This window comes from Microtus oregoni, unplaced genomic scaffold (genome assembly GCF_018167655.1).
Source record: "Microtus oregoni isolate MIOR12 unplaced genomic scaffold, Mior012 000018F_ref0000195, whole genome shotgun sequence".
Classification (NCBI taxonomy): domain Eukaryota; kingdom Metazoa; phylum Chordata; class Mammalia; order Rodentia; family Cricetidae; genus Microtus; species Microtus oregoni.
Window position 1 is genome coordinate 36,516,894 of NW_024543077.1, and position 27,286 is coordinate 36,544,179.

Genomic DNA, 27,286 nt, shown 5'->3' on the forward strand with positions numbered 1-27,286 from the left:
TGTATGTGTCTGATCTGGTTAGAAAGGGAAGACTAAGTGGAACTAACCTTTGAAACAAATAAGTAAAATAACAGGAACATATTTATGTTTCTGCTTTCGGTTATCAGATTCATATTAACATGATATTTTTGCCTTCACTGTACTTATTTGAAGTACCTTTGTGTTGAAGATACTTTAAATTCACATTTTAGTATTTATTATTATTATGCATAATCTTTTTTATTTTTACCAGTAACCGTACTTCACAGCTGAAGCATAGAAATGAGTCTGTTTACTGAAGGAATTTATGAAAGAGCCCATCCAAGTCAAAATTAGTTAAATATAGATAGAACTAAAGGTGCAATTCTTCTCTTGCTCCGAGCACCCTATGGCTAGCAGCTACTGTATCTAAGTGGACTAGAATGCTCTATTGGCCGGCACTCAAAGCAAGAAGCCGCGGTCTGTCGAGATTTGAGCTGGGACACACAGGCACACAGGCACGTCCTGTTCCTCTCAGTGATGCTAGGTTGAAGCTTCTCCCTTCCCATGTCGTATCGGGTCGTGCGTTGCCTTACAGAAATAGCTTTTCTTACACACTTCAGGTACACAGTTTGCAGCGGAGCTGCTCCGCCCTCCGCAGCTCTGTACAGACCGCCCAAGAACTTCTGGCGCAGGAGCAGAGCAAGAATGGAGAGCTGGAGACGGCCACCTCGAAGCTCAAGTCCGATCTAAGTATGCAAAGACTCCTCAGAGCCTAATTCTGTAGCTGGCAGGGTTGGTGGTGCTTCCTACAAAACAGAGTGAAAATTTGCCGGGCTCCTTTCTGACCTTAATTTTCTGTGTATGTGGTACGAGATTGGGGAGGGCCTCATTTGTACGAGGCAAACTCTTTCTTTGACACTGCTCCTCTTCGGCCCCTCTTTGGTTTGGTTTGTTTGTGTGCGTGTTTGCTGAGATAGCGTCTCTCTGAGTTACCCAAGTTTGCCTTAGATTTGCTATCTTCTTGTCTAAGCCTTACACATCCTAAGATTATAGGTCTGTGCCCCCTCCACTCCTCAGAAAGGGTAAGGCTTCCCATGGGGAATTAACAAAGCCTGGCACATTGAGTTGAGGCAGGACCAAGCCCCTCCCCCCTGCATCAAGGCTGAGCAAGGCATCCCACCATAGGGAATAGGTTCCAAAAAGCCAGCTCATGCACCAGGGATAGATCCTGGTCACCCACACGCAGAGGGCCTAGTTTGGTCCCATGCAACCTCCCCAGCTGGTCTAGAGTCCTTGAGCTCCTATGACCTCAGGACAGCTACAGAAGAAAAGCTTAAACCTGTGTCTTCTCATTGTAAGCTGAGAGTTTCCTCTGGTTTGCTATCTGCATGAGACAGAAAGCTCCATCAGAAGAGTAAACCTGACAACGCCTTCCTACAGCTGCTAGCCACCTTTGCTTAGGGCTGCCGAGCGAACCACTGTGTTGGCGCTCGCTGGCAGTGCTCGAGATAACCTTCTGTCTTCGGATTGCACACCTGCGCATGTTTGTGTTACATTTCATGTTCTTCCCCAGGATCTCATTTTCACTTCACGACAGCTTTGTTAGCGAGTAGGAAAATATCCCTGTTACTCACAGTAAAACGCTCTGGAGACGGTGCTCACAGACCCGCTCCACACAAAGTAGCAGGAGCCAAAGTGCTGGCCCTTCTGTTTGAGCTCTCTCTGCAGTAGGCTTTTCTGTTGCTTAGATTAATGGTTTATTTATTTTTTGGATTCTATAAAGCATATGTGGAAGACCACTAGATAGAGATTAAACACAGTAAGTCAGGATAGCGTGAAGGAAGGGAAGCCTAACCGAATACCAACTGTGTGTTCAATATATTGACTGTGTGCGGTTTTACCACTTGAAGGTTCAGCTAGTTATATGGCCAGGTTAAGGAAAAGAGATGCCTCTATTTTCTTCGATGTATTAAAAATAGAAAATCTCATTAACAGTAAACAATATATAATAAATAACTATTCTCTGAAGATAGACATTCTCCCTGTGTTCAGACTTGGGGCGTATCTTCAGAACAGATCACATTTATCTCTCTTCATTTTTCACACATTTTAAATTAGAACTTAGTGAATCATGGACTCACATTTGTAGAAAACAGTTCCTGTGAGATAAATCCTATGCAAAGTAGGAGTTTAGACATGCTTTGTGATTGCTTGGCTTTAAATTGAAATATAACAGCACTAATAAAGCTCTAAAATTTTCTGGAAAGTCAAAACATTAATGTCAAATGTATTTTTTGTTGCTGATATGCACTGCCAAACCATTGCCCCATTTTCCTTCCCCCGAGTGTGTGCCCAGTTGTCTGCTCCCCTGTGAATGGTTTCCCACCCAACCCTGAAGTCCCTCCAGAGCTCTGAACCACTGTCCTCTGTCAGCCCAGAACCTGCAATCGGCTGCCCGGGAGACGCTCAGAGCACCAGGAAATGCCCATGCCCATTCGTTCTTCTTCTTTTTTTTTTTTTTTTTTTTTTTTGGTTTTTTTCGAGACAGGGTTTCTCTGTGGCTTTGGAGCCTGTCCTGGAACTAGCTCTGTAGACCAGGCTGGTCTCAAACTCACAGATATCCGCCTGCCTCTGCCTCCCGAGTGCTGGGATTAAAGGCATGCGCCACCATCGCCAGGCTCCATTCGTTCTTTTTGCTCTGTCTCCCAAGTCTGCTCCTTGCCCGCAGTCCTCACATTGCTGAAGTCCAGCATCTCCCCTGCTGGCCTTGTCTGCACTCCGCATGCTCACCCCGTCTCTCAGTCTGCTTCTCTTTCTTTTCCATTAGTCTGGTTTTTCTTCTCTGTTTTCACTGTCATTGCCGGGAGGGAAATAGTTCCTACTGTTTTATGTGTATGTCCCTCATTTTATTAAATCTTGAGTAAAGTAATTTAACAAAAATGTTTGGGTTATATCCCGCCCAGAATAATCTATGCACTGAATAAAGTGTGACCTTATTTATCATTAGAAGTAACTGTGGACCAGGTTCTTTTTAAGTTTACTTAATCCCTGATTAATTTTAGCTCTTTAAAGACAAGTTTGTCATGTAACGCAGGCTGGCCCTGAACTCATGACCCCCTGCCTCAGTCTCCCAGATGCTGAGATTGCAGAAGTGCTGTGTTGACAGTTGTGTGTTTTAGCCCCTACCCTATGAGAATAATCAAATGCATGTGTTATTACTGTCTCTACAAACATGGACAAGAGCGAGCCGAGTGTAGGGAGGACGCTGTGCCGTTTCCGGGGCTGCGTCTCCATCTCACCATGTGGACTTTGTTTTCAGTTTCCAGAGATAACCTCATCTGCAAGCTGGTTGAAGAGAATAAGGTATGTGTTCCTGTGGTGGGAGACGGAGGAGGTCTCTCTCTTTATTAAGCCACAGTCCTTCACTAGTGCTAGGAAATAGGCTTTTGATTCCTCAAAGAGCCTTAGGAAAAAGGGTTCCTTTAAATAAGCTGTGTATTCAGGCAGTACTGTGTGTGAGGAACTAAGTGGTCCTCGTATGCACGTTATCTTGTCTTCAAAAGATAAAATAATGAGACTTTTGTGGATTTTGCCAATTGCAAATTAATTTCTAAAACGGGGTCGTGAACTATAACAAACACAATGTTGTAGTTGGTGGTTGCCCAGCCCTGTGGGTATCGAATACTACTGACCCACACTCTCAAAGTCGGGCAGCATAGTGAACTTCATTTTACCTACACTTAGAGAAAAATACCTTTATATCTTGTGAGATTTTTGGGGTAGTCTCTGCTCCCATTTGGGAGAGGTTTTCTGTTGCCCTCCCACCCCACGTTGTGCGATGTTCATCTTCCCACTTCTGAAAAATCGAGAAGCAGTTTTCTCAGGAGACGAAGAAGCAACACCCTGCCCTTCCCTCTTAGGGATCTCCAATCACCCCGCCCCTCTCTCCCCCTTCCCCACCCTCAGAGAGAACTAGTTCTGTTCATCAGCGCAGGTGTTCCCCTTCTCCACCCTGAGGTTATCAGTGAAGACATCTCAACTTTTAAACGTATTTGAATGTGCTGCTCTGGAATCACAAAGTCTTACGGGTGATAAAAAATGTGTATATGATGTAAGTATTCTCAGAGAGAACATGCTTGATATAAGAATATACTCGAGTAGTTAAGGAATGGGTTTAGTCATTTTTCTAGTCAGAATCCTAATATGAAATTCTATTTAATGAAGTCTTTAAAAATAAAACATAACTTTCAGAGCGATTTTACACTCCCCACCACACAGAATATAAAGTATATAGATTTCCTATGTACCCCCTACTTTTTTTTTTAATCTATTTATTTATTATGTATACAGTATTCTCAGTATTCTATCTGCATGTATGCCTGCTGGCCAGAAGGGGGCACCAGATCTCATTACAGATGGCTGTGAGCCACCGTGTGGTTGCTGAGAACTGAACTCAGGACCTTTGGAAGGGCAGGCAACGCTCTTAACCACTGAGCCATCTCTCCAGCCCACTACTTCTTAACGTGTACAGCCTCCCTCGCTGTCAGCGTCTCCCACTGGAACACAGGATTGTTCTAGATGAATCAACATTAGTGTCTGTTTTAATCAAGTCAGAAATGCCCATTAGGGCTCATTCCTTGGATTCAGGGAGTGAGTCCCTTCCCTGAAGTCCTCTGAATTGCAGACATGTTCAATTCCTTGGATTCAGGGAGTGAGTCACTTCCCTGAAGTCCTCTGAATTGTAGACATATTCAATCCTCTTCTTCCCAACCTTATTAACTATTGATCTACCCTCCTCAGAATATCATATAACTGGGATTATAAATATAACATTTTAGATCGGCTTCTTCAGCTTAATAAATATTTAAATTTCCTTTGTATGTTTTTATGTCTTGATAGCTTAATTTTAGTGTTCAACATTATTACATTATCTGTATGTACCACCATTTGTTAGCATAACACAGAGGTTTTAAAACAAAAGGATATATGTATATCTAGATAGATAGATAGATAGATATAACAATTTAAAAAGAGGCCATAAATTTGAAAATGAACAAGGAAGGGTATTTGGGCAGGTTTGGAGGGAGGAAAGGGGAGGGGAAATGATGCAATTATAATCTCAAAGAATAAAAGAAATAATTTTAAGAAACAAAAGGATATTTTCTTTAATAGAGTTTTTTTCTTCTCATACATTTTTCTGTGGAATTATGTATTTATTTCGTGATCAGTTTCACTTGGGCAAGTAAACATTAATCCTTGTTAAGCAGGCTAGAAAGCAACAGCTTCGGTGTTCTGAAATACGCAAAAATAAAAATACCCGAGCCATGGAAATTTAGGCAATTTTGAGTTGAGCAAGATTCTGAAGGACGCCTTGGCTGTCGGGACACCTCTGCGCACCTGCGTGCACACGGCGATGGGCACAGTATCCTGCCCGTGTGTACAAGAGAACAACCCCTTTCGTTCTTCCACAGAGTACACAAGTGTGTCTGAAGAAGGAGCGTGATGAGAACACATACTTGAAATCCGAGATGCTGTCCCTTCGAGATACGTCAGAAAAGGCACAGGTGAATCTTCGCACACAATCTACAGCCAGATATGGCGGCGCTCACCTGTGAGCCCACACTCTACAGTCAGGAGGACTAGAAGTCCAAGGCCCTCTTCAGCTACTGAGAAAACATGGTCAGCCAGTCTCAGAAAACAGCAAACAATGTCACCTTAACAAACAATAATTCAAGTATATATGTGCCACAAGAATCTGGGTGTCTGGAACTGGGGCAGAGGTATAGCACAGTGTGGGGCAAGTCATTTACGTGCTTAAAGCCCCAAGACTAATCCAGACCCTGGAAAAAATGTGAATTTTGTGTGAGAGAATCATCCGGGTAGGATGCACAGGGGCTCTGTTCTGAAGGATTAATCTTGTGAGATTAAAACCTGTGTTTTGCTTTTGTAAGTATTATCATTGGTGGTGAGAAGAATATTTTGTGTTATTGGGTAAGCAGTTCTCAGGGTTGATGATAAAATTCTGGGGATGATTTTTCTGTGTTGTCAGCTGGACACTGGCACTGAGAGTCCGCTCCCACCCCGGCTAGCAGCAGCCACACCCCCAAAGGCCTGATGGCCCTCCTCCAGCAGCCACACCCCCAAAGGCCTGATGGCCCTCCTCCAGCAGCCACACCCCCAAAGGCCTGATGGCCCTCCTCCAGCAGCCACCTACTTTGAGTAGCTCCCCACTGGCTCCATCTTGAGCAGCTGATGTGCGGATGCCATGGCACCTCTGCCGAGCTGGGCGATGGCCATACCCTGTGCTGAGGTCAGCACTTCACACCTTTTCCTCCGCGTCCCCCGCTGGCCCTTACATTCGCCCCTTCCCTCTTCCGCAGAGGTCTGTGAGCTGTGGGAGGTGGATAGAGATTGACAGTATAGCGCTGTAATCTCTTGTACTTGGTACCTTAAGTTACCATTCTCTTCATTAACTGCTATCGGCTGCAAACACAAGCTTCCCGGACCACAGTCGAGAGCAGCACAAGCCTGTGGGTCTAAACCTAAATATTTAGAATGTAATTGATCGCATGAGCATTTAGCAAAACAACAGTAGGTTTCCTCCTAGGGCCCATTATTTCCCCGTCAGGAACTTTAAACCAGGCTTATAGTTCCAGGCCTGAAATCCCTCCCATAGAGCAGATGTATCCAATCAGGAAACAGTCGGTCACTTCTGTCGCAGCTATGGCCCAGTTGCATCAGCAGGCATATCCTGCTAGCAGGTCCGTATTGTAGCAGTCAGAGATTCAGTGCTGGGAAAGCCATTGACCTTTGCTTTCCTAGCTGGCTGCTTAGCTCCTTCTGGCAGCATGAAAGCCAGCTAACAGGGAGAGAGTTTCCTGTTCAGTTCATGGTTGATTTTGTTGTGTTCTACATCCAAAGTGAGCAGTGTCTTTAGCAATCGGATCTTATTGTTTTGTTATGGTGGGCAACAAAGAACAGAGGCAAAAGCCGGTGTTGTTCTTGCTCTCTCTGGGTCTTCTGTGATCAGTAACGCATAGGGATGTCTTTGAAAGTAGTTTTCAAACTAATGAAATATTAACTGATGATGTGTTAGCTAAGTTAGGCTCAGCGGGTTACTGTGAAATCATTAAACAGAATATATAAGTGGAGTATTAGAAAGGCTTATGACTTGCTGTCTTTGCTGTCTTAGGTTTTGAATGACCAGCTTTCCAGAAAGTGTTCAGAACTAACCAGCATGCTTCAGATTGTAAAGCTGGAAAATGCCAGGATTGTTGCTGAACACCGTGCTATTCTGCAGGTATCCTTCCGACACTCAAAACGGTCTCATTTGTCTGGCCTCAAGTTCAGTCTGAGCTAAGAAGACCTTGACTTGTGGTTCTGCTGGTTCTCCCTCCAGGATGCCAGAATTACAGCTTGTGCCAGCATTCCTTTCCTTCCCTTGTTTTGTCTGATTGATGGTTCCAGTGGGATCTTAGTATGAGCCCATCAGGCTGGTCTCGAGTTTACAATCCTTTTGCCTCAGGCTACAGAGTTCTGGGTTGCAGGCTGCCGTGGAGGCCCAGTTGTTATTCTGTGATTAGTAGTTTCTTCCTTTTTTGCAAAGGGCTGATTTGCAAAGGCCTTGCAGTTCTGTGGTGTTTAACGCTTTATTCCTAAAAGCTCATGATTTTAGGAAAAGACATCTGTTCTAGTATTTGCGTAATAATGATGTGTAGTTTTAAAAGAAGTTTTTAGACTAAGCTATTTTGTGTGTGTGAGTGTTTGGCTTGCATGTGTGTCTGTATGTGCACCGTGTGCATGCCTGGTGGCCATATTTCAGCAGAGAGCATTAGATCCCCTCACACTGGAGTTGTGGGTGGTAGCGAGCCACCGTGTAGGTGTCTGGGAGCCCCACCTGGGTCCTCTTAATCACTTAGCCGTCTCTATAGCCCCTAAGGATGGTATACATTTAAAACTGAGTCTCAAGGCTTACTTTCCCCCAAACATCGATGACGTTCAATTTTGTTTATAGTATTCTAAGAATATTCTTGACATTGACCCCAGCTATTTGAAATTCTGCTTCTTTGTTAAGATTACCTTTCACCACGAAACTTGGTCATCCTAATCAAAACAGAAAATTTTCAAATTCTGGTCCTTGGATGCTAAGTAGTAGTAGCGTGTGTGTGTGTGTGTGTGTGTGTGTGTGTGTGCATGCGTGAGAGAGAGAGAGAAAGAGAGAGAGAGAGAGAGAGAGAATGTTGGTTTGCTTACTTTCTTTACATATACAAGTATGATATTAAGGATTTTACATATGTTACAGTCCCTGATTATTATAGTTGCTACATCTTTATCCTTATTTTTCCAATAAAAGGTTAAATAAAAATAATTAATAAGTAATTATTAATGCATTCAAGGCTTGCAAAACTATGATGGATTGCAGATAGAAGTGCTGCTAATTAGAAAATGGTAAACCAGAGAAAGGCACCAAATAACCACTAGTCCCGTTAGTGCCACGCTCTAGGGCAACACAAGAGCGAGCCGTAGAGAGTTCACACCAACTGCCCAAAACAGCTTTCCCAACAAACTGACGCTATTCGGAGGGAAGGAGAAGATAGAGATGGGAAGATCCTTTCATCTGCTATGTATAGATGTTTATATTGTTTCATATTTCAAAGTAAGAAAAAGTTTTAAGATACTGAAGTATTTTAATGTAGATTTCATTTTTGAAACTATATCAACATTTATAGTTTCACAACATATTTTCAGGGCTGGTAAATATGTCTTCATCTTTGTTTGGTAGACCCGTAAAATAACAGAACTGTAGCCAAAGAGAGGGCCGGGTTCTCAAACTCTCTTATCAAAGGCTTCGTTTGTGAAAAGAAACAAGTCTTGGAGTGGGCACAGTGTCTTTGAACTGCGACTCTGAACGTTACCGGTCAAATAGCATCTCAGCTTTTACTACTCTCTCAGGTGGAGCAGAAGATGATCACAGAGACATTTCAGGAGCAAAGTCTGCTTTTAGACGCAGCCCACGCCAGCATCACCGGCGAACTCCAAACCGTCCAGAATGATAAAGCCCAGCTCCAGACACACCTGTAAGCCAGCCAGCGCCACGTGCACCTTTCGGTCCTCATTTCTGCTTCTTGTCCTTAGTGGGAATGTCTAAGCTCACCTCTCTGAGCCAACCTTGAGGAGCTAGTCTGCTAGAACACTGTGGGAACTGTTGGCAGGCAGGGGTCGTGTTCCCTTAAGGAGATTTAACCTCTGGGCCAGCAGGACTTGATGGCCCTTCATTCTCTTCTTCCAGAGACCATTTGATTCTTGAGCACGGTCAGTGTCTCCAGAAAGCAAAGGAGGCCGAGGAGAGGACAGCGGTACAGAAAGAACTTCTGGAATCAACCATTGCCAGACTGCGGGGCCAGTTGGAAGCATCAGTGCAAGAGAAGAAGTCTCTGCTAGAGAAGAATGAAAGGTTTCAGCAGGAGGTGGGGAGCAGACTCCCCCCTAGGTGAGGTACAGAGAGGTGGGGCGCAGACTCCCCCCTAGGTGAGGAGCAGCGGGAGGTGGGAGCAGACTCCATCCTGGGTGAGGAGCAGCAGGAGGAGGGGAGCAGACTCCCCCCTAGGTGAGGAGCAGCGGGAGGAGGGGAGCAGACTCCCTCCTAGGTGAGGAGCAGCGGGAGGTGGGGAGCAGACTCCCTCCTAGGTGAGGAGCAGCAGGAGGAGGGGAGCAGACTCCCCCCTAGGTGAGGTACAGAGAGGTGGGGAGCAGACTCCCTCCTGGGTGAGGAGCAGAGGGAGGAGGGGAGCAGACTCCCCCCAGGTGAGGAGCAGCAGGAGGAGGGGAGCAGACTCCATCCTGGGTGAGAGCAGCAGGAGGTGGGAGCAGACTCCCCTCCTGGGCAGGGTATAGAATGGTGATTCACAGCTGTATCTACTGCAGAAGCCAGAGCAGGAGTCAAGCTGAGCTCCAATGCTCTGAGTTGCCCACTAGCGTGTGCATTCTTCAGCATGTAAAGTAGCCTTTGCCAAACAGTACATTGTGCTCCTCCAACAGCAGTAGTGTGAACTGATAGCTCACAGTCCTCCTGTTGGTTACGGGGTCAAACTTAAAAAACCCTTTCTCCGAAGGAAACAGGAGGGTGAGAGTTAAAAGTCCCAGACTGTCTTCTAGTTGGGTGGCAAGCTGCAGGATCTGCCATGCAGACCTGTCCCTGGTGAAGTCTGCTCCACCTCCTAGACATGCCGTTGACCCCTTTCTGAGAGGACGTGCTACCTCTGCAGTGTGGGTACTAGCTGACCTGTAGGATGCTGCCATCTGCTATTCGAGGACCTGTGTCTTCTAAACATCCATCCACTTCTTTTTCTCACCTGGGCAGGTCAATAAAACAGAAAAGGAAGTAGCCAAAGAAAAATGCAGTTTGGAAAAGGAATTAGCTAAAAGCAAGGTATTTTGGTTTTATTTTTGATGTTTCCGTTTTCTTTTGATCCTTTTTGTATTGCCGCCTACGATATCAGTGTATTTAACGAGCGGGATGATCGTACTGACGGTCAAGATGGCACAAAGCCAGTGTCACTTAGGGCCTTCTAGTGCTTTCTAGGGGTGTTGCTTGTTGAGCTTATGGGGTTTGCCTCTGTAAGCCATCACTGGTTCTGCCCTAGAGTTCACTGGTACCTCAGCCAGAAGTCCCCTGGGTCCGGAGAAGGCAAAGGGGTGATTGCTGATGCACGCACACACACACACACACACACACACACACACACACACACACAAATAAATAAAATCTGTATTCACAAGAGATGTTGTTCTATGATTTTACTTTTCTTGTGTTAACTTTGGTTTTGGTGTCAAGATAATATTAGCCTCTTAAAATAATTTGTAACTGTTTCTTCTCTTCACTTTTTTGGCCAAATGTCTCTTGAGGGGCTCCTATCAGTTCTTCCCTGAGCATCCTTGGCACACTGACTAGTGGAGCTGGCCTGTCATACACTGTCATACACTGCTCTGTGGGACATCATCACTGACTCCACCTCCTGAAGAAGGTCTTTTCTGAATTTCTGACTCCTTTCTCATTTCCTTTTCGGGGCTGTTAATTCTGGTTTTCTTTGGAATCAGTTTCAACAGATTGTTTCTTTCTAGGAGTGTGCCCATCCAGTCTAGGGTGTTGAACTTGCTCGCACACACTTGTCTGGAGTAGTCCTGCGCCGTGGTCTCTACAAGAACAGAAGTGATGGTCTCTACTTCATGACTGTCTGGTGGTTTGTGTCTTCTCTGTCCTTGGCTAGTCCAGCCACCTGCTTTTGTCTTCTGTGCTTTTCCTGTACCTTATTTCCTTTGTGCACCAGTATTTGTTCTGGCCTGCTGTTTGCTTTGTGTTTAACTTGCTCTTTGATTTCTAGTTTAAGATAAGCTTGGGATATTGATTTAAGAAACATTCCTTTTGGACTGTTCGGCCACTAAAGACTAGACCCACAACCAAGAGATGTTCCTTCTTTAACAATCTAGATGTTTTCAGGAATGAATTTCCCCCCTCTAACCTGGCTTCACTGCATGCATAAGTTCAGTTGTGATGTTTCTTCCTTTTTATTCATCTCAATATACTCCTTAAGTCCCCTGAGATTTCAGGAAGGCAGAAACAGGGCAAACAGAAACAACGAGAGCCTCGCCATTCTCGTTTCAGCTGTTCCCTTTAATAAGAATGGCATAGGTCGCCTCTGTTAGCTTGAAGTTCATTGGGACTGTTCTGCCTCTGTGAGAAAGAAGCTCTGAAGGGCCTTGCTTCTCCCACGTCACTGATGTCACCTCTGCTCACATCTTTTGATAAACTCCACTTTTTCCTTTGGACCATGTTGGTACTTTTGTTGATTTGAGTTGGTCATAGATGTTTATATCTCATTGTAGTCTTCCTGATATGTTTCCTTGGTTATGTGTCTTCTTTTTGCCACTTTGAAACTCTGAGCTTATAATTAAACTCTTACAATTAAATAGGCTTCCTATTAGCTTTAGGATATTTTCATTAATATTTTTTTATTTTTGAAATTAAAATATAATGACACTTCTCCCCTCCCTCTCTTACCTTCAACCTTTCCCATAAAGCCCCTCCTTGCTCTCTCTCAAATGCATGACCTTTTTCATTGTTGTTACAAGTATGTGTAAGTTTCAACTTACATAAATCTGTGAACACAACCTGATCAGTTCATATGCTGTTACTGGTACGTATATAATTTCAAGGCTGACCCCTTGGTATTGGAGAACCAATGGGGGCGGGTCTTCCCAGTAAAGGGATTGTACCAGTTTGCACTCAACACCAGCAATGCAGGAGTGTTCCCTTTTCCCCACAACCTCTCCAGCATAAGTTGTCATCAGTGTTTTTGATCTTGGCCATTCTTACAGGTGTAAGATGGAATCTCAGAGTTGTTTTGATTTGCATATCTCTGATGACTTAAGATTGTTGAACATTTCCTTAAGTGTCTTTCAGCCATTTTAGATTCCTCTGTTGAGAGTTCTCTGTTTAGGTCTGTACTCCATTTTTTTTTTTGCTTTGTTACCTAGTATGTAGTCAGTTTTTGAGAAGGGTCCATGAGGTGCTGAGAAGAAGGTATATTCTTCTGTGTTGAATGGAATGTTCTATAGATATCTGTTATGTCCCATTTGAGTCATAACATCTGTTAGTTCCCTTATCAGATATCGCTGATTCACACCCAGTCCCAGAAGTCTCTGGTTCAGACCTGCTCCCTCTGGGGTCCCAGACTGGCACCTGGACCAGCATAGGTTTCAGGCTCTGGCCTGCTTCCTCGGCAGACACTCCCTAGTATGTGTCTATGACTTTTATGTCAGCTTTTTAAAGTCATAGAGAAATGTTGAGTTTTTAAAATGAATATTTTTATTGACATGGTCATATGGCTTATCTATTGATTTGGTAAATTAAACTGGTAGTAAATAGTATATGCTATCAAAGTAAACTTCACTTACCTCTTATTTTCATTTTGTATATTCCTAGGTTAGTTAATTTTGGCAGTATTTTGTCGAAGATTTTTGCATCTCTGCACACAAGCTGAAACTGATAAACAAATACCAGATACTAGACAGGGCATAACTCCCAGTTAAACTGAATTACCTAGTTCTCCCAATAACAACTAGAGGAGTGACAGAGACAGTAAGAACCAGAGGGTAGGCTCCCACAGAGACCGGCAGCATGCGCAGACCTGCACAGGTTCAAGCCGACAGGGTCCCAGCCATGAGGGGGCAAGTGGACATGGGCTCCCACCCTTAGCCAAGAAGCTGTGTGCAATCGATGTCTTCTGGAAAAGGAAAAATCCGTCTTCTCCAAAGCAGTCTCACTGGGTGCACTCACCACTCTTCAGGATGGGGGGCCCATGCGCAGGAACAGATGACCTGCACAAAACACTCAGTGGTATTTTGCAGGCTGTTTGCCTCTTTATGCATTGTTTGGGCATTTGTTGTCTATATTGATCTTCTGCTTGCTTATTTCCACTTGTGTTTTTGTGGGCATTTGTGTGTGTGTTTCTTGGGTTTTGTTCTTTAAAGAGAGAAAGGGAATGGAGACGGGTGGGTGGAGAAGATCTGGGAGAAGTTGGGGGAGGGGAAAAGTATGATCAGACTATAAGATACACGAAATTTTTTTTTCAATAAAAACAGTTGAAAGAAAACAACTTGTTTTAAACACCCTAGAGCTATCAGACTCATCAAAGCCCCCACTCTTTGGGACGGGAAACACAAGTAGAGGCTGCCTCCCAATTTTCAGCTCAGCTGTTATTCTAAAATAAATTTTTTATTTAAAATAGTTTTTTCTCCTTTCGTTTTCAAAGGCAGACATAAACTTATTGAACCAAAACCTACAGACTCTACTGGAAGAGAATAAGCACCTGGCAGACAAAATGGCTTCCCTGGAGCATCAGAGGGTCACAGCTGACTACCATGGGGTGGGTATAAAAAGGTCAGTCTATAGGAGGAGTTAAGACAGCTGTGAATGATTGTCACAGTGATCTGAAGTACTGACAAGCACAAATGTACCTGATGTATTAAAATACATCCTTTTACATAAATTATAAGGAAGAATCTTGTATTGTTCGCACCTGTTCTTTCCCTCCATTAAGCAGCCAGTAATAAGTGTGATTTCTGAAAGCTGTTGGACCAGGTCAGCGCATTCCAAATACTTGCTGTTAGCTCCTACAGCATCTCCAAGTGAAGAGGACTTACAGAGATTCTGCTAAGAAGCTAATACTTTTCCTATGTATTTGACCATCTGGAGCATGATTAATACTGTTTGAGAGCATACAAAACGGTGCTTAGATTTTTACAGAATACCGTAATGTCCCTTTCAGTCTAAGATTAAACTTCGTATTACTTCCACTCTGAAGAATTACATGGACTAAACCTAAATCTTTTCATGTTTTTATGACTTTTGAGCCGGGCTGCCTTGCTTTCGGTTTTGCCTATGCCCGAGATGACATTTAATCCCTCAGAGCCTCAGCCTCATGACCTCTCAGAATGAGGATAATAACACCATCGCTACAAAAGGTGCTGGGATTAAGTTAACACATGTGAAGCATGGAGCAGATAGTTTTAGCGTATTTTAAATTCTTAGGTTCTGAGCTCTTGTGGGCAATGGGAAGTCTGCCAGTGCCTGTTGGGGTAACGAGACCCATCAAGGCCACTGGGGTCCTGCCCCGAGGTCCCCTTCAGTGTTCAGACTGGGCGCTATAGAAAGTATAAGAAACTTTTTTCGGGGGGTATCTGAGGGCAAATGAATTCTCGTACATTCATACTGGTCCCTACAAGTCTCTTTATTCTTCTGCCTCTCTTCTGATTTTCTTGTTCTAATTTTAATTCTTTATAGCTTCCTCTCCTCTAGCCTAGAAACTCCTTTTTTACAGGAGCCCTGAAGCAATGAAAAAAGTTAGAAGAGTTATCTCTCATTGGTCAAAAAGCGCCTTCCTAGGGTAAGCAATAGGTAGCCGAGCCATTCACCATGGCGACACAAGGTTGTCAAGGTTTCAGGAGTAAGACTGTAACAGAGCCCAGAGACAAGGGTGTCAAGGTTTCAGGAGTAAGACTGTAACAGAGCCCAGAGACAAGGGTGTCAAGGTTTCAGGAGTAAGACTGTAACAGAGCCCAGAGACAAGGGTGTTAAGGTTTCAGGAGTAAGACTGTAACAGAGCCCAGAGACAAGGGTGTCAAGGTTTCAGGAGTAAGACTGTAACAGAGCCCAGAGACACAGGGTGTCAAGGTTTCAGGAGTAAGACTGTAACAGAGCCCAGAGACACAGGGTGTCAAGGTTTCAGGAGTAAGACTGTAACAGATCCCAGAGACACAGGGTGTCAAGGTTTCAGGAGTAAGACTGTAACAGAGCCCAGAGACACAGGGTGTCAAGGTTTCAGGAGTAAGACTGTAACAGAGCCCAGAGACACCGGGTGTCAAGGTTTCAGGAGTAAGACTGTAACAGAGCCCAGAGACAAGGGTGTCAAGGTTTCAGGAGTAAGACTGTAACAGAGCCCAGAGACAAGGGTGTCAAGGTTTCAGGAGTAAGACTGTAACAGAGCCCAGAGACACCGGGTGTCAAGGTTTCAGGAGTAAGACTGTAACAGAGCCCAGAGACAAGGGTGTCAAGGTTTCAGGAGTAAGACTGTAACAGAGCCCAGAGACACAGGGTGTCAAGGTTTCAGGAGTAAGACTGTAACAGAGCCCAGAGACAAGGTTGTCAAGGTTTCAGGAGTAAGACTGTAACAGAGCCCAGAGACACAGGGTGTCAAGGTTTCGGGAGTAAGACTGTAACAGAGCGCAGAGACACAGGGTGTCAAGGTTTCAGGAGTAAGACTGTAACAGAGCCCAGAGACAAGGGTGTCAAGGTTTCAGGAGTAAGACTGTAACAGAGCCCAGAGACACCGGGTGTCAAGGTTTCAGGAGTAAGACTGTAACAGAGCCCAGAGACAAGGGTGTCAAGGTTTCAGGAGTAAGACTGTAACAGAGCCCAGAGACACAGGGTGTCAAGGTTTCAGGAGTAAGACTGTAACAGAGCCCAGAGACAAGGTTGTCAAGGTTTCAGGAGTAAGACTGTAACAGAGCCCAGAGACACAGGGTGTCAAGGTTTCGGGAGTAAGACTGTAACAGAGCGCAGAGACACAGGGTGTCAAGGTTTCAGGAGTAAGACTGTAACAGAGCCCAGAGACAAGGTTGTCAAGGTTTCAGGAGTAAGACTGTAACAGAGCCCAGAGACACAGGGTCCATAGCTAGATGTGGCAAGCGAAGACTTGGCCTGCTCTCCTTAGGGTGCTTTGTGTGGCAGCCTGGTTGGACACCTGTGACTGACGTCGTGCACAGCTGTAAGGTTTTAAACTTAGGGTCTGTTTCCAGAAAGCCTTTAGTCCAGTTTGAACTTGCTCTGAGGTGAAAGTGAGCTGATTGTGTGCAGTTAGTCTGAGCCAAAGACCAAAGCGGGCTTTCAAGTGTCCACGGTCCTCGTGGGACAAATAGATCTAGTAATGAAGATGCAGTTATATCAAAATCATGCACTTTAATGAAAGGTCATCCTCCTGACCACCCACAGATATTTGTGCCCATAAGATTGAGATGCAATCGTGAGATGACATATCCACGTCACAGGAGATTACACACTACAGTGCAGGTATTGGGAAGGACTACATATACACGTCACAGGAGATTACACACTACAGTGCAGGTGTTGGGAAGACTACATATACACATCACAAGAGATTACACACTACAGTGCAGGTATTGAGGAGACACCAAGCCGCCTTAGCAAATATGAGCAACAGTTTCCAGATCAATGGTGCTGCAGGCCTTGCCTGGACAGGATCGACCTCCATTAGAGTCACTCCTCTGGTGGGTGTGGACATCTGAATTATCAATTGCCATATACTGTATATTTCCATGACTCCTACAGAGACCCATTAGCTGTGACTCCTGGTCCGATCTTACACCAGCTCCAAGACTAAATATTCAGTCATGTCCTGTGCGTATTGTTCAGACCTCTGCTTGGTTTGTCTAACTGTCTGGAAGACCCCATCTACCTCCTTGAATTCCTGAACCCACTGCCACAGCCCGGTCTGTGCCTCTTCCTCCTAGAGATTTTGGTAGATCGTATTACTTTTGGTCAGTATTGATTCTTTCCTGTTCTTCTTACTCTTGTTGTTTAAGGTCTCACAGTGGTAGCTTTCATATCGGTCATGGGCCGAGTTCTGTCTCTACCTGGAAGCTTTCCCATCAAACCACCAGGGAGGTTTTTCAGTGGAACATGCGAGCCTGAGCTATGAAGCTGAGATCTCAGGATTTGTTAGATGGGTTTTGCACTGTCATTAAAACTACTGCTAGTCAATGCTAGCAATGCATTTTTGTTCTTTGGGGCTTAAAATCCTTATTAATAGGTAACTTGTAGTATAATCTCTCATCAGTCGATAGAGATAACATTTGGAGTATATGTACTGTTGTTTCTGTGTGCCAAAACTATATATTCTAACAGATTAAAAACTAAAACTTTTGTGAGTAAAAATATATATATTCTAACAGATACTATCATTCTTCTTTGTATGCTCTTTGTTAAGTAATTCTCCAGTTTTTGTTTTGATCTCTATCAATAGTCTTTATGATAATGCCAAGGTTATTTCAGCAAACACTGATCTGATTTGTGGTCCCCACAAATCAGGTGTCGACTTATTTGAGTAATGTTAATCTATGTTCTTCCATTATTTAAAGCGCATGGACTACCTAATAACCCGTAAGCAAAAGTTTAAATAAGCACCTAACATTTTTATTAACTTTTAAAAAATTAAAATATAATTACGTCATTCCTTTCCTTCCCTTTCTTCCCCTCAAACCCCTCCCATTCCATCCTCACAGCCTCTCAAATGGATGACTTCTTTTCTTTTATTGTTTTTATATATACATATGTGTGTATGTATATACATACACACATATGTAAACATAACCTGCTGCATCTTTTTATTGTGTCTGTATTTGGTTTCAGGACTGTCCCTGCATCAGTTGATGACCACTTAGGGAACATTTTCCTGGTAATTGTCCCCTTCTCGGTAATCATTAGTTGTCTGCAGTTCTTTGTTTAGGGGTGGGGTCCCATGAGATTCCCCCTTATAAGTTAATATCTCTATTGATATTGTCATTGTTGAGGTCTTATTTAGGCAGCTATATTGCTGAGGTATTATGGGTACAGCTTCCGTGTTATTTCTAGGAAACATAATCTTCAAACAGACTGTCATGTTCTCTTACAACCGTTGAGCCCCTCTTCTGTGATGTTCTTTGAGTCTTAAATATAGCAGTTGTATTGTACATTGTGTCTGGAATCCCCCACATCCATTGGCCTCTGCTTACAGCCAGTTGTAGCTCTCTGTAACAGTCTCTGTTTGCTGTAAGGAGAAGCTTCTCTGATGGGGGGTGAGAACTAGGCTCATTTGTTGCTACAATGCTAAGTTTTAGAATGTGGTTAGGAATTGCGCAGGTCTAGTAAACTGGTGGTAATGTTTCTAGAATCCATGACCTCTCTAGGTCTGTTTGCTGTCTAGGTTTCTAGTACCAGGTGTGATTTCCCCCAATAGTGGGCTGTAAATCCAGTAGACTGTTGTTGGTTACTACCATGATATGGGCGCCACTCATACCTTTAGGGCAAGCTTGCCGTGATGTTCATTATTACAGTTCATAGGCTTCACATGTGGATATGACTGTTTATTGCTTGCCCTTCTTGGCAGCTTACATCGTACTTTTTGATACTCTCATAAAGCCAAACCGCAGGAAGCTTTCCCATGTAGATCCAGTCAAATCTTTCCATTGGTGTGTCCGAAGTATGTGGTGTCTTCAGCAACAAGTATTTATTATGTTCAGTGTCTGAGAGGCCCTTTTAAGCTGTGGTAGCTAAAGGTGAAGAGGTGTGGTCATTGTTCTTAAAAACTGCTCAGCCCTCTTCAAGTGACTCACAGTCACTATCATAGCTCACGTCTGGATTGGGACATATCTACACAGGATTAATTGGCAAATCAGAAACAAGCAGCAAAGATGGCCGCACAAACGGCAGCACACTCTGGAACTCTTAAGGCTTCGTATCTGATCTCATCAGCGGGCTCCGTGCATGGTGCCTGTAGGCAAAATGCTGTGTTGTCCAGGGGCTGTCTTAGGGGCGGAGTAAGCTGCACGTAAACATGATGCTGCTTCTGTAGAAATGGCGAGGGGGTTAATGCCTGTTTTAACGGGGAATGGTAATCACGTTGTAGGTAAAAGATAACTCTCTATGTGTTTGCTTTATCAGTTTGCTCAACAGAAAGTGGAAAAGGCCTTGGAAAAAATTACTGAGAGTAAGAATAAACTGGCCTATGAAAAGGGGAAACTCCAGGTATGAGAATTACCTATCTTCAGATTTTGTCTGATGTTTAAAATAGTCATTGTTGGATTAAATTTTGTTGAACTTTAGAAAACGTAGCTCTGTCATTTGCTAGCTCTGTAGCCTCTGAACCTCCCTACGTTTATTTCTTCGTTAGCACCCAAATGTCTGCTGCCCACAGACCAACCGTAAGATGATGGGGCCACAGCCCGCTCTGTGGCTGTCTGGAGCCTCATGATGATGGGGCCACAGCCCGCTCTGTGGCCGTCTGGAGCCTCATGATGATGGGGCCACAGCCCGCTCTGTGACCGTCTGGAGCCTTAGTGCAGCCATTTGTGCGTGGCCGTGAGAACAAGAGAGCTGGGCATGGTGGGCTTGGGGAATGTTTGTAGCCCGGTCTTTGACAATGACTGAAGCTGGCCTTGTGGCCACAGTTTTGAGTCTGCTTGTCCTGAGAGTGTGACAAGATCTGTGTGTGACCGCCGGGGCACTGAGCTGTCAGTCCTGCCTGCGTTGTCACCATGGTGTCCACACAGTAGGAAGCCTGCCCCTGATGATGCTGAGCCTCCCTTAGACCAACACCAGTGGAAACTCTAACCACCAGTTTGTGAGTTCTAAGTCTTCATTACACATTAGAATCTGATGGGATTTTTTTAAAAAATCCCAGCAATGGGAGATATGTACTTACCATTCCTTTTGAAATATATCCAATTGGAAAAAGTAGATTAGAGGACCCATAGGAGAGAAGGATATGTGATAAGTAATAATAATAATATCAGTAATAATAATTGTAGGCCTTAGAGTGATAGACAGGGTCATATTCACAGAAAGATCGTTCAGGCTTTCTGCATGCTTAAATCTTTCCATGATACATAAGATGAAAAATTCCCCATGACTGTAATCCCAGCAAAAGGAATTAGATCAGAATTTAAGTCGCGGAGTTAATACTTTGTAAAGCTCCCCAGTTGGCGCCAGGCACGATCGGGTACCCCTATAGTCCAAGCGCTCATGGGGAAGAGGTCAGCGAATGGTGAGGCCAGCCTGAGCTGTAAGATCCTCTCTCAACAGTCAAGATGCTCCCCAGATGGCTCGTGCAGTCGTACATAAGGACAGCTGGACTAGACAGTAAGAAATGAGGCCCCCGAGGCTTGGGTCTGGACAGCTGCTGTGGTGTGCCAACCGTCAGTGTTCACCCCTCCCTCACACTGAAGTTAGCAGACATGAGGCCCAGGGCTGGGAGGCAGGCTGGGCGGTACTCGCTGTGAGTACTGCTTATGGAACCATCCTGGCTTCCGTTCTCGGTGGAATCAAACACTGGCCACTGTAACTCTACAGTGCCGTTCAAGCTGTGAATGAGCCACCACCATAGATACGTCCTAACTTAGGGCAGTTTCACAGTGCCTGCTACAAGTATCTGGGAAATGTGATGAACGGGTATTTGTTACAGTGTAAACACGTTAAATTTTTTGTCTGTCTCATAATTTACATAGTGTTAACAGTATTATTTAGTGTACTGGCCAGTTGAAACAGTGTGAGCATCCCCAGATTTCCTGAGGAGCTGCTCATGGAATGGTTTTAAGGCTCACGCAGTCACCAGGCCTGAGGGACCAGGGTTCATTTGCTTCTGACCGCCGCTCCTGTGTTCTTTCCAACTTTAAATATTCTAAGAATTTCCACCAAATGGGAAACTCCGGAGCTAAAGTGTCTTTGATGGCAGTGTGCTACCAGCAGGTTCAGGACACGTCACTCTTTCTTGGTGGCTATAGCATGACAAGCCCTAAGGACGGAGCCTAGATTGTTTTTATCCCATGAAATAGTCATTTTATTTAAGAATTCCTAGCAGTCCTCTGCTGCTGCTTCCTAAGGACTGAGATAACAGGTCTGTACCATCATGCCTGGCATTGGGAGTTCATTTTAAATTCAGCTCAACATGTGAGAATTTTACTTATTCAACTTTTCCAGTTTTCTTTGAGCAAAACAAAAGGCTATCATTTATTTTTTTTTTTTTTGTAGATTGACACTTCTAATTATCCACACTCAGAAAGGGTTTTGAATGCCAGGTACCACAATTCACTGAGAATTGAGATTTATCTACAGGACTCTCACTGTTTCGTCCGGAATCACGTCCTCTTGGATTTCCCTTTGGCTGTAGAAGCCAGATGTGTTGTCTTGGCACATTTCCACAGCTGTAGCCTGCTTGCAGCGGCGAGTTCAGAAAGAACTGTTTTGTTTGCAAGATTAGAAAAGCGTAGGATTTTTTTTTCAAGTTTCGAGTGTTGTGTTCTCTAATTTTTTTAAATTTGTGGCATCTTCTCCTTCCCCTCGAAGAGCAGGCTTTCCTCATTGTTCTCCTATTTTGCTTGTAGATAAAAGTCAAACAGCTGGAAGAACAACTGCACTCTTTGGCTGAGACCAGGCTGCAGAACGACCATCTGCACAAACGGAACAAGGCTCTGGAGGTCAAACACGCTCAGGTATGATGCATCTGCAGGGCCAGCCGTCCTCAGGTGCGCTCTGTGCCTTCCTCCCCACCTCCCCGGAAACAGTCCTGGGAAGGAGAACGCTTTCTCTCACTCCGCTTAAGTGCTGCCGTGGAGACAGAGAGGGGCCATAGAGATGCCTCCCGCAGAGCTAGGATGCTCAGCGTGCTTGGGGTTTATGAGCGTAGCATTAGTCGAAATTTATTGCAGAATAGAAAGGTATGCCTCTCGGAAGAAAATAGGTTGTTCCACGGCCACTCATAAGAAGCAGCATTGCTGTGAAAGATGTTCATGGCTTCCATAAGCTCATAGGTTTTGTAGTTCAATCCTTAACACCTTTTGGCAAATGTGAGGAACAGGTTGTCTTTGTTTTTTGAATTGTAGGCAAACTCAGAACTGAGTGCCAGCAAGGCATATCTGCAGCAGACAGAAGCTCACCTCAAAGAGGTATTGGCAGCAGAGGGGCTTGTTTGTCAGCATGGTGCCTGTTGTAGATCACATAAAAGAGTTAAGCAAGCAAAATATAGAACGTGTTTAGTAAAGAACTTAACCCATGAACATCTTACTGAAAGAAAGTAGTTCGGTTTGGTGATGACAAGTCTACTGTATGTGTAACTTAGATCAATGTAAAAGTCTTTAACTCTCAGTATAGACAGAAGGTTCCATGTCTGTGACTTTTGTGTACCCATACCCCCCGATAACCATGGTGCTGGAATGTCCAAATGGAATGCCCAGGGCTTCTAAGCAACTGATCTGCTGATGAATGGCGAGATCACAGAGTTGTAAAGAGGCCCTCAGTAGATGAACGCTTAGGAAGCTCGGGCTATGGCCTGCGTCTTTACTGGATCCTAAACACCAGTGTGGTCTTTCCATTCTCGACGCCAAAGAATAGTTTCCAGGTTCCTCTGGGACATTCTGCCGTTTCTCTTACTGAGCGGGTACTCCTTGAAAACTAGGTCTTAGGTTTACTAGATTCTGTTACTTGTGCCTGGTGATGCCTCCAAGAAAAAGGAAATCTCCAGAGAGACCCACGTCTTCTAAGTCCCTGGAAGGCTCGCGGCTTTACGCTGGTAATGTAAAGGAGCGAGCTCCGGCAGTTGCCCTGCCCAATGTTAACCAGAGCCCAACACGGCGAGTGAGTTTTGCACCTACCTTGCCTTCTATGAGGATGTCTCAGGAGATTGGAGACACCAGAATCTCTCTGAAGACTCTTTTACATGCCATTAAAACCATGGAAGGAAGGCTAGAAGGCAAAATAGACATTCTCGCCTCAAGACCCTTACCCAGTGAGGAGTCGTCAAGCCTACTTAAACAAGATTCGGTAAGTGCAGAGCACACGTTGAATCTTAAGGAGATTTCAGGCTCATTGAATAACTTAGAGCACAGGAACAATCTAGACACACTGATTAGAGTAACACACACATCACATTTTCCTTACCTTTTCATCTGTTATGGGAATGTGGGCTGGTTCCACATCTTGCTATCATGAATACTGCCTCAGTATTGTGGATGTGCATGTTTATGTTTCTCTGTTGCTTGCTTAAATTTCTTCATGTGTGCAGTCAGGAGTGTTGTGGAATATTATTTGAACTAAGCAAAGTGAAAATAATACTGTTACATTTGTTTCTGCTGCCTTGTTAACTGTGTAAACATGTGTTGATGTTTCACCCCGCCTGCCTAAGGCGCCCTTTTGGTTTAATAAAGAGCTGAATGGCCAATAGCTGGTCAGAGAAAGGACAGGTGGAGCTGGCAGGCAGAGATAATAAGTAGGAGGAGAAATGCAGGATTGAGAAAGAAGAACAAAGAGAGAAGAAAGGAGAAAGAGAGGGACATTCCTGGGGCCAGAAGCTAGGCAGCCACTAGTCAGCCAGACATGAGACAGCAGAAAGTAAGATATACGGCAAGAAAGTTAAAAAAAAAAAATCCCAAGGCAAAAATGTAGATGAAGAGAAACGGGTTAAGTTATAAGAATTATCAAAAAACAAGCATAAAATAAGGATGAGCATTCATAACTAAAGAAAGGTTTCCATGTCATGATTTGGGAGCTGATTGTGGACCAAAGAAAAGGCTTGTTCCATAGGAGCGGTAGAGCATCCATGCTGCTTTCCGCAGTGGGCGCACGGGTTCCCATCCCCACTAGCAGGGAAGGGTTTCATGGGGCCGCATCCTCGCCCAGGGCTCGCTACCATTTCTCTTTCCGTAGTAGGCGCAGGGGTTCCCATCCCCACTAGCAGGGAAGGGTTTCATGGGGCCGCATCCTCGCCCAGGGCTTGCTACCATTTCTCTTTCCTCAGTGGGTGCACGGGTTCCCATCCCCACTAGCAGGGAAGGGTTTCATGGGGCCGCATCCTCGCCCAGGGCTCGCTACCATTTCTCTTTCCTCAGTGGGCGCACGGGTTCCCATCCCCACTAGCAGGGAAGGGTTTCATGGGGCCGCATCCTCCCCCAGGGCTCGCTACCATTTCTCCTGGTAACGACCGCTCTGACTGGGGGAGATGCAAACTTCCGGAAGCTTCAGCTCGCCTTCTCTGATGACTGAGGGTGTAAGTAGTTTTTCACACACTTGTTGCCATTTTTACTTCTTCTTTGAAGAACTGTGTGTTCAATGCATTTGTCCATATCGTCATCAAATGATTTGGGGTTTTATCGTTTAATTGTTTTGAATCCCTATGAATTCTAAATATTAAGCCCCTGTCATTGCTATAGTTGGAAGGCTTTCCTCTCATTTTGTGTACTGTCACTCCAGGATGGTTCCTGTGCCGTACCGAAGCATTTTGATGGCTCACAGCCCTGTGTGCCAGCTCTTGGGATTATTTCTGAGCTACTGGAGTGAATCCTTTTTCATAAAGTTCTTGCCTGTGGCGATATTTTTTTATTGTGTGGGGCAGGGGAGGGGAGAGTACATGCCGTGATACACACGTGAAGGGCAGAGGACAAATTGCAGGAGAAAGTTCTCTTCTATCCTGTGGGTCCTGCCTAGGGCCTAATACAGATCCAAAGGCTTGTTAGTACTTTTTCCTGCTGAGCCAACCTTCCAGCCCTATCCCCATGCCGTGTGTGTGTGTGTGTGTGTGTGTGTGTGTGTGTGTGTGCATATGTGCACACAGGTACATGCACTTGTTAGTCTTTATTTTTATTTAAATATAATTGTTTTGAAAATGTGTGCTGAGTACTGTTTTCATTTTTTTTTACCTTCCCTCTTTCCTGCCAACTCCTCCTGTGCCTCCATTACCACTTTCTCCCAAATTCATGACATCTTCTTTAATTATCATTATTACATATGCTTGATAAACACGGCTTTGTGAGTCCATTTAGTGTTGCTTGTGTGTGCGCGTGTTTAGCACTGACTGCTTAGTATTGCAGAACTTTTTAAGGGGATCTACTCTGGAGAAGATCGATTCTCTTTCTCGATAGCCACGAATGGGCTCTATCTTCATCTAGGAGTGGAGCTTTCTGAGACCCCCCATGCACTTTGTCACATCAACCAGTATTGTCATTGTGTGGTTCTTCTTTAAGTGACCACAGTGCCCAAGTCCAGTCTCGTGTTTAGAAGGCACTATGGATCCCACAGCAGATGCTGTGGCTCCTGGGCTCTTCTGCCTCCTCTGCGATGTTCCTGGAGCGTTAGCTATAGGAGTTGGGTTACAGATGTGTCACTTGGGGTTGGCACCCCACAATAACTGTTACCTGCGCTTTGACCAGATGTGGGTTTCTGTCAGGTCTCTGTCTACTGTAAAGATATTGCTTGATGAGAGGAGAGGTCCTCACTTATCTGGGCGATGACCATTTAGAATATAATTAGAAACTATTCTGGATAATGAAATGCCGGTGGTGGTCTCTCTCTAGGGCCCATGAGCTCAGCGGCCACTGGGAGTCAGCTGTCTGGATCTCCTCTCTCTCCTTAGCGTGTGTCAATCCTGCTTTCCCAGCACCATTGATTGAAGACTCTTGTATCTTCGTCAGTGCGTGTGTCTGACGATTCTCCGTGTTAATTTCTCGGTCCTCTGTTTTATTTCGCTGGTCTGTCTGTCTGTCTGTGTGACGTCAGCATGTTGTTTCTTGTGGAAGGGGTGGTGGAATTTGGCAGTAGTCCTTCCCTTCGGTGTTTCTTCTCTGTTAGGAGAGTCTTTATTGCTGCTTCAACCTCCTTGTCCGTTAGAGATCTACTTAATTTTTTTCATGTCATCTTGAATTAATTTATATGTTTCTAGATAAAGTTCTAGGATCTATTTGTTTATCCCTGATTTATTGATTTGGTTTTGTTGTTGTTGAGACAGGATTTCTCTGGATAACCCTGGCTGCCCTGGAACTCACTTTGTAGACCAGGCTGGCCTCGAATCCACAGAGATCCACCTGCCTCTGCCTCCCTGGTACTAAGATTACAGGCTTCTGCCACTGCTGCCTGACTTATCCTTGATTTCTTTATGCATCTTTTTGAAATGTAAATTTCCCAAATATTCTCTAATAGTCCTGAGTATTTTATTGATATTTCTTCTAATATCTCCTTTTTAACCCCTTATTTTATTAATTTTGGCTTTTGATTAAGGGTTTGTACATTTTATCTTTCGCTGAGAACCAACTCTGCATTCTTCTTTATTTTAGGGTCCCATTTTGTTCATTTATTATCTTTCCCTCTGTTGCTTCTGGGCTTGGCTCATTTTGGGTAAGATGTGGGGGGCATTGTTGGCTAAGGACTATCCGATAGCACTCTGACTTCTTACTGTGGCACCATGCTATAAGTTCATGTACGAAAGCTACCTGAACTCTTTTTTTGTTTAGATAGATTTTCTTTGCGTCTTATATGATTCTTGGGTTTAGAAAACTTTCCTCCCTGGTGTCTTTAACGGCCTCCTGGTTATCCAAAGGCGATTGTTTAGTCTCTGTATTTGGAGTTTCTGTAGCTTCGCTGGCTACTGATGACTAGTTTTACTCTAGCATGATAAGGTACAGAATTTATTTTGATATTTTTGTGGTTGTTAAACCTTGCATTATCACCTACGATGTCACTGACTTTGGAGAGGGCTGCATAGGATTCTGTCATAGTATAAATCTTTCCTTGGCATGGAACATAACCATCCCATTCCCATTCTGGATAATGGTGCGTTTTCCTGGTAGTCATACCAATAAAACAAGCAGAAAATTCCAGGGACAGCCGGCCCTGGAAATGAGAGTGGAGCTATTCCTGCGGTTCAGGAGGAGAGGCAGAGAGGGTCATCAGACTCACCCTGTCAACATGGCCCCTGCTCCTTTCTGCCTCCCAAGTGCACGTGATCTTGGGAAGGCTCTAGACCAGGGGACGTGGAGGTGGAGGAGTAACTGATCCAGTGAGGTCAGTATCATGCCAAGATAGGACTCTCAGTGGTACAGATGTTTGGAGTCATCTCTTCCGCTTATAGCTCCTGTAAGCCCACTAAACTCAGTGAGTCCAAGTTGGACTCAGGTAGGGTAATTGCTTTGGTTTTCCATTGGTTTTCTATCTAGGGCTAATGGATGTTTG

The 27,286-nt window shown here is 44.5% G+C and overlaps 1 protein-coding gene across 1 annotated transcript in view; it reads left to right on the forward strand.

Moving 5' to 3' along the window:
- The window catches only part of Ccdc150 (coiled-coil domain containing 150), a 68,668-nt gene that overhangs the window by 18,883 nt on the left and 22,499 nt on the right, over positions 1 to 27,286 (forward strand). Inside the window, exons 7-17 of the mRNA XM_041668570.1 lie at positions 582 to 711; positions 3,281 to 3,324; positions 5,433 to 5,525; positions 7,154 to 7,261; positions 8,914 to 9,038; positions 9,251 to 9,428; positions 10,322 to 10,390; positions 13,773 to 13,886; positions 19,250 to 19,321; positions 21,676 to 21,783; positions 22,174 to 22,236. Of these exons, the coding sequence (XP_041524504.1) occupies positions 582 to 711; positions 3,281 to 3,324; positions 5,433 to 5,525; positions 7,154 to 7,261; positions 8,914 to 9,038; positions 9,251 to 9,428; positions 10,322 to 10,390; positions 13,773 to 13,886; positions 19,250 to 19,321; positions 21,676 to 21,783; positions 22,174 to 22,236 (1,104 nt within the window). The remainder of the gene's footprint in view (positions 1 to 581; positions 712 to 3,280; positions 3,325 to 5,432; positions 5,526 to 7,153; positions 7,262 to 8,913; positions 9,039 to 9,250; positions 9,429 to 10,321; positions 10,391 to 13,772; positions 13,887 to 19,249; positions 19,322 to 21,675; positions 21,784 to 22,173; positions 22,237 to 27,286) is intronic.